General features: G+C 35.6%; 1 protein-coding gene across 1 annotated transcript in view; it reads right to left on the reverse strand.

Moving 5' to 3' along the window:
• Nucleotides 1–6787, reverse strand: part of LOC134754207 (proclotting enzyme-like) — a 32515-nt gene extending 25728 nt beyond the window's left edge. Inside the window, exon 1 of the mRNA XM_063690408.1 lies at nt 6666–6787. Within this exon, the coding sequence (XP_063546478.1) occupies nt 6666–6708 (43 nt within the window). The 5' untranslated portion in view covers nt 6709–6787. The remainder of the gene's footprint in view (nt 1–6665) is intronic.
• Between the last annotated feature and the right edge of the window lie 254 nt (nt 6788–7041).

A 7041-nucleotide genomic window follows, 5' to 3' on the forward strand; every position in this document is an offset into this window, starting at 1 on the left:
TTTAATAATGGATAAATGATCTTTTTTATTTGCATTAATTATTTTTATTATTTTGACCCATGTTCTTTCACTGATATGCGTTAAAATTGTTTAATAATAACAAACGAAACCGTCAACGCCCTCTATACGAGAGTAGGCAAAAGGTAGTAGTGACATCTGATCGAGAATCAAATTTTCGTGATTTTCGAGGCACGTTTTTTCCTTAGACTGTATCCATCTATTACGAAGTTATATCTATCTTTGGTGGTAGGTACCTAATTGTAAAATATTTTATCTGGACTACAGTCCTCTAGCGTATCCATCTGTCAACTTTACTTTAAGTTCTGTCTCCAGGGGACAGGGAGATAAATTAGGGGTCAATTAGCCGCTTACTGGCACAGACTGAATTCCACGCAGGCGAAGCCGCGGGCACAGCTAGTATTTAATACTTACTTACTTACTCCGTTGGCTCAGCGACCCAAAATGAGACTTGGCCTCCGACACAAGACAAGACTTTTCTCGATCCTCTGCGACCTCTCGCCAATTGGTGATTCGAAGCTCGCGCAGATAAATATTTAATAGGTACTTTTATTAATACGAGATGAATGTTTTGATACACCCTTTTCTAGGGTTACCTCAAAAGGAAAAAATGGAACCCTTACAGAATCACTTTAAAATAAATAGTTTAGAAGTTATTTAAGAAAATAGCCAAAAGATGACCATTCTCCCCACTTTATCTCCGAAACTATAGGGTCTAAAATTTTGAAATAAAATAAACACAAAATTCACAAAATAGTTCTTTACCTATAGATGACAGGAAACCTATTAGAAATGTGCAGTCAAGCGTGAGTCGGACTTAATTACTTAGTTTTTGAACCGACCCTACGGGTTTTAAAGACGTTTCACATAAAAAAATATATTGTTAAAAATTGTGTAATGTACGGAACCCTTGGAAGCAAGTTACTCCGATCTTGGAATTGAACTTCATATATCGAAAAGTTTTCTTCAAACATTACCTACTTCGTCTGCGTGGAATGATGACGATGATTTAATTTTATAAAAACTATCCTGTGTAATTCCTTGGGCCTCAAACCATCTCCATTGAAAATTTCATCTAAATCGGTTCAGGTGAAGAGCTTACAGACAAACAAACAGACAGAATTACTTTCGCATTTATGATATTAGTAGGGAGTAAAGTAATAATTCAGCTTGGCTTGCGGCGTTGTGGACACATCGGTCCTTCAGCTCAATTTAACTTGTTTACAATGTCTATGATTATAGTGCGACATAAAATAGATGAACTAAAAAATCTCCATACTAAATTGTTGCCATGTTTAAGCATTTTACGTCAAAAATGTGACAGTTACGTAGGAAGTGGCGCCCTCACTTTTATATTAGGTACCTATCGAGAGATACATAAAAAAGAAATTTATATTAAGGGGCTACCTGAGGTTTTCATCGATTTTTGACAAGGTTTGAATCGTATCTCCTACTTTTGCACTACATATAGAATTATAAGACAAGCGGCTATCGGTTCTTCAATCTTTTATCTCCATTTTTGTCCACCGGATTGTGAAAAAAATGAATACTTATTTATTTATGATTGTTTTAAACATTGTCTAAAAAAATACTTTTTTCGTATCTCGATTGCTGTGAAAGATACGAAATCTACATATTTGGGTTCGTCTTAGACGTCTCTAAAAATTTATCTAAGGTTTTAATTTTAAACTAATCAACACAAAACTTATGGCCAGAAAACCAGTTTTTTGGCCTAAAACTGTCAACTTTGATGCCAAATATTTCGAAAACAATGAACTTTGAAGTAAATATGGGATACTATATTGCTAAAATCCGTTGCTGTTAATATGATAAGCTACAAAAAACATTACAAAACTAAGGGATTCAAATCGAAGGTCATTGGGGCATGGGATCCCCTTAAAACCCCGTAGTGTGAAACCCCGTTCGAAACGCATAGAGCAAAAAAATATATATCTACAATTTCTTGTCGGACTATATGTATTTAACTGACTAAATGATAAGTTATAAGTGGGTACAAAAACAAATGTCATCGTCGCCAAAGAAAGAAAGTTTATCGCCGCCGTTGTAATTGACAAAGCCCTTTAAAAACAAAACACAACCGCTCGCAGTGCGCCGCGGCCCGCGCCTAGACAATGGAAGAGCAAGAAAGAAAGGATGGAAAGCGTTTCAAAACGCACTATGACATGAAACCTTTTGTACGTTTTTTTTTGCATTTGAAAAAGCTAGGAGGATATAACCAAACAGAGACGCCACGTCTATAATTTTCTTTACAAAAAAGTCTGCCGATTTTTGCGGGGGAGGGGAATGTCAGATAAACGTCAGGTCAGTCCATACATTGTTGCTCTATTCCACCATTGGCCGACTGTTTTCGACAGAGGGGAACGCCTGTTAATGGCTACTCCGTTTTGGTTATATCCTCCTTGTGAAAAAGAGTAAACAATACCAATAAAACGTTATTAATAGTTATTTGTTATACAAGGGTGCAAAGTTGTATTTTACCCGCGAGTGTGGAATTGAAACACGATTAAGCAAAAGGATTCTATAGTTGAACCACGAGCGAAGCGAGTGGTTCTAAAATAGAATTCTGAGCGTAGCGAGTGTTTTAACACACGAGAAGTAATAGTTATTTGTTATACAAGGGTGCAAAGTTGTATTTTAACACACGAGAAGTAAAATACATTTGCACCCGTGTGTAACACAAAACTTTTCCCCTCACTATAGCAAGGAAAGTGCAACATCCACAGGCGTTAGATCATCTTCATCAACTGGAATCACTAATTTCTTTACGATATTATAACAGAAAACTGGAAATTCTGTACTTTTACGTGAGAAGTTATTAAGTAAAATTTTTGTTGACAATGTTGACATTTCTGACGTATGAAATGTCAATGATGCGTTTTGAAATTGCATCGACTAACTTGTTCGTTCAGAATTATATTTAACATAATTATTAAAAAACAAACGTTTATTATGGAATTTTAAGGTTTATGACTTAAAATCATTAAATAAAGCTAAATCTGGTATTTTCTATTAGATTCTCAAACCATTTATTTAATGATAATTAATATCGAACGAACCATTATTATGAGCGTTTTACGTTTTGTTATCTGTCAAGCTACTTAAACACGCTCCATCCAAGGTCAAATTACTTTCCCCACTAGTGGATAAAATGCGTTTTTCCCCGCTTGTTTTAAAGGATAAAAGACGGCTTTCCGAGCTAGTGAGGGGAAAAATACATTTGCACCCGTGTGTAACACAAAACTTTTCCCCGCACTATAGCGAGGGAAGTGCAACATTCACAGGCGTTAGATCATCTTCATCAACTGGAATCACTCATTTTTTTACGATATTATAACAAAAAACTCGAAATTCTGTACTTTTACGTGAGAAAATTTTAAGTAAAATTTTTGTTGACAATGTTGACATTTCTGACGTATGAAATGTCAATGATGCGTTTTGAAATTGCATCGACTTAACTTGTGCGTTCAGAATTATATTTAACATAATTATTGAAAAACAAACGTTTATTATGGAATTTTAAGGTTTATGACAATTATGACTTCAAATCATTAAATAAAGCTAAATCTGGTATTTTGTATTAGATTCTCAAACCATTTATTTAATGATAATTAATATCGAACGAACCATTATAATGAGCGTTTTACGTTTTGTTATCTGTCAAGCTACTTAAACACGCTCCATCCAAGGTCAAATTACTTTCCCCACTAGTGGATAAAATGCGTTTTTCCCCGCTTGTTTTAAAGGATAAAAGACGGCTTTCCGAAGGGGAAAAAATAGTAACTACATATTACTTATGAAACCAAAAGAACGTGTCTCAAAAGAACCTCTTACTTTTGATCGGGTGCAATGGCAATAAAAATAACATGCGAAAATAAAATTACGGTAGGGTTACGCGTCCTCGTAAATATATCTTACATTGTAAACGCAGTAAATGTTTACTGTCTGTTCCATGCCTAATTAGTAATACTTTACGCGAAAGATTAGGCACCATACAAAACGTAATTACGGGAATCTAATATGGCCGCCGACGGAACTAAACTGATTGCCAAGGAAAGGCTCCAAAAGTCAGAGCTAATAAAGTGGGTTTTATTGATTCTATATTCGGTTTCGGACTTCAGATCTATACTTTGTAAATCATGTCTCTCAGGGTTAGAGGTGTATCCAGACTTTCAAACTAATAAATTGACTTCAGTATTGGGTCATTCATTGCCTTGATAGGTTATACATAGGAATAATGCTGTAAAAAGTAATGAAATAAACGACGACTATGAACCCTGTAAAGGGGTCCACTGACTATCAGTCCGCCGGCCGATATAGGCCTGTGAGTTAGAACAAAAAATTTGACAGTTCCGAACAACGGACAGGCCGTTATCGTCCGGTGGACTGATAGTCAGTGGGCCGCCCCTTAAGGCAAGTGGAAGTGGGTGAAACACATTTCAGAAAAAGGTCAGTTCTGTGCAATTCGATCAAGCTTGCCGGGGACTTAAGTGCGCGCTGCGTTTGATTAGACAACAATGTGCTTCACTCTCTAACGTAAACATGATCGCTTCCCGCAAGAAAGGCTGGTTCAACGGCCATCGCGATGACATAAATCAGCGCGTGGTGATGCGTGCGCGCATGTACACTCACACAGGGTAATGGAGATTGACTTCCAATAAAATATTTTCAAGTTCCCAAAAATACTAAATTTAAATTTTCAAAGAAAACGACGGTTCAACGGCCGTTGCGGGTTGCGGGCGATGTCGTGAATCAGCGGGATGCGTCGGTTCGTGTGTGTACATACCTCGTGTACAATTAAAGCCAAGGTTCTTTTTTTACATTGACGGTGGCTAACAAGCGCTTGGCAAGCGGATGCCGCAGTGTCATATGGCCGTTGCCGGCTCTTCATATATTTACCGATTTATAGTTGTATTGACAGGTTATAACGGAAATAAAACTATTAAAACGGATTATATCGCGTATATTGAATTTATAATACATCCTGACGTTTATATAGTTTATATAGTATTATTTCATGAGTAACTATCGCGGTAACCGAAGAAAATATTAGGTTATAAAGTATTTCACATTGTCAACATAGTTGAGAAAATATAATATCCCCAATAAAAGTAATTTTAACCTTTGGTAAGACGGAACATCGTTAGTTATATCGCCATTGCTTACATAAATCGATCCCACATAGTACATTAATTTTAAATAGATAGTAAATAGAATAGTAGCACTATCAATAGAGTAAATATAGTACAAAAACTGAAAAATTTTTGACACAAATACAGACTATTAGTAAAATAAAAGTGTGCGTGTAACCTTTACGCGCGATTGAAGTAAAACTCCTTTGACGTTCATCGCTATGTTGGCAGTTTGACGTGTGTCCTATTGTTCGTGTGTCACTACTGAGCGTTACTTCCGTCAGAAAAAAATCTGAGACCCTGTCGCACCTAAGGAAGTTTTACTTCAAAAAAGTCATATTGAGTACCATGTTTGTCCATTTATGAATCACCAACATTGCAAGCGAGTGTACCAGTGATGATGAACGTAAAACTTTTTGTGATAATTAGCCTTATGTTACCTAATAATGCGTAACAGTTTTATGCTTACGAGTTACGTATGTATGTTAACATACAAAATTTGTTTATTGATTTAGATAAAATAGTATAAAATTAATAGGCTGCTGTAACGTTAATAGGGGTTGGGAGAGCATGTTATTAGGCTTAGGCTATATCTGTGAAAATCGAAGTTCGTAAATTTCGAGCAACTATCTGTCAGTGTCATTCTAATTACTGAGTAAAATATAAAGGTGCCCGAAATTTGCGAACCGGTGTTCACCCCTCTAACTAATGTCTGTCTATTTGTAGTTTTTAAAATATCGTGTACCTAATTTAAAAATAAATTAGGTATGGTTCCTTTATCAGAATTTCGATAAAGGTAATACCTACGAAATACTTTTAATTACAATATTGTGAACGCATCAAAATTGTGATCATCGTAAATAAAATACTTGACTGTAAAAAAGAAAAAAGTAGAGAAGTGAATGAAATGTAACTCGATTCGATTCGATTTTACGCTAATTGGAAACAATGTGAGTCCACATGTAAATGCCGGGAATTCGATTGAATATATGAATAGGAACGGTTCCCTTCATATCTTGACACTGATGATTCGGTCAAATTGTGTTTTTTGAAAAAAAAAAATGGCAGCTAGAAATGAATGCAGTATGATACCTTTGGGTATGGCGCTTTACGCACACTAGTGTCCCATCCCCTCCTTCTGACGCAACCCCCCCTTTTAGCATGAAATATGTCCCGGTTGACAGTTTTTTTAAATTTATTCTTTAGTTATATCGATGTTCAGGAAAGCCATTAATAAAATAAAAAATAAAATAAAAAAGCCTTTTATCTTAAAACTTCAAACTTGAAAAATTTAGTAAAAGAACACAAGCACGCACTAATAATGTGTATTAATCTAATTACTTATGCAGCCTATTATTTTTAAGTTTGTTATTATTGACGCTGCAAATTTTAATTACTACTGCTTAAAAACGTAATTGAGTACTAATATTATATTTAATTATACGTGTCTTATTATAAAACCATCGGCCATAAAATTACATAAAATAACAAACTCACCGATGACAGTAAGACACTGCGTTCCAAAACCGATTTCCGTCATGTCTGCTCCGACCGTAACGTTGCGTCACACCACTTTCACCACAACATACTATAACACCCACAATTATGAAACGCTGCACTCAACAAGGTTCAATGCTGTTTAAAAATAAATCCAAAAACCTTTTTTAAAAAGTTAACTGTCTATGGTTTTTGGCGGGAAATTTTGACATTTAATTTTTTTAAATACGTGTGGCGCGCTCACTTTCGTGTGCTGTTGTGAGCGTGCGTCGTTCAGCCAAATGCTTTTACTTTCCTGAGCCAGTGGGGATTATGGATTTGGTGTAAGAACTCCTTTGAGATCCGCCATTAGGATCGATGATCCACACTGATTATT

Source organism: Cydia strobilella, chromosome 1 (assembly GCF_947568885.1).
Source record: "Cydia strobilella chromosome 1, ilCydStro3.1, whole genome shotgun sequence".
In the NCBI taxonomy this organism is placed as follows: domain Eukaryota; kingdom Metazoa; phylum Arthropoda; class Insecta; order Lepidoptera; family Tortricidae; genus Cydia; species Cydia strobilella.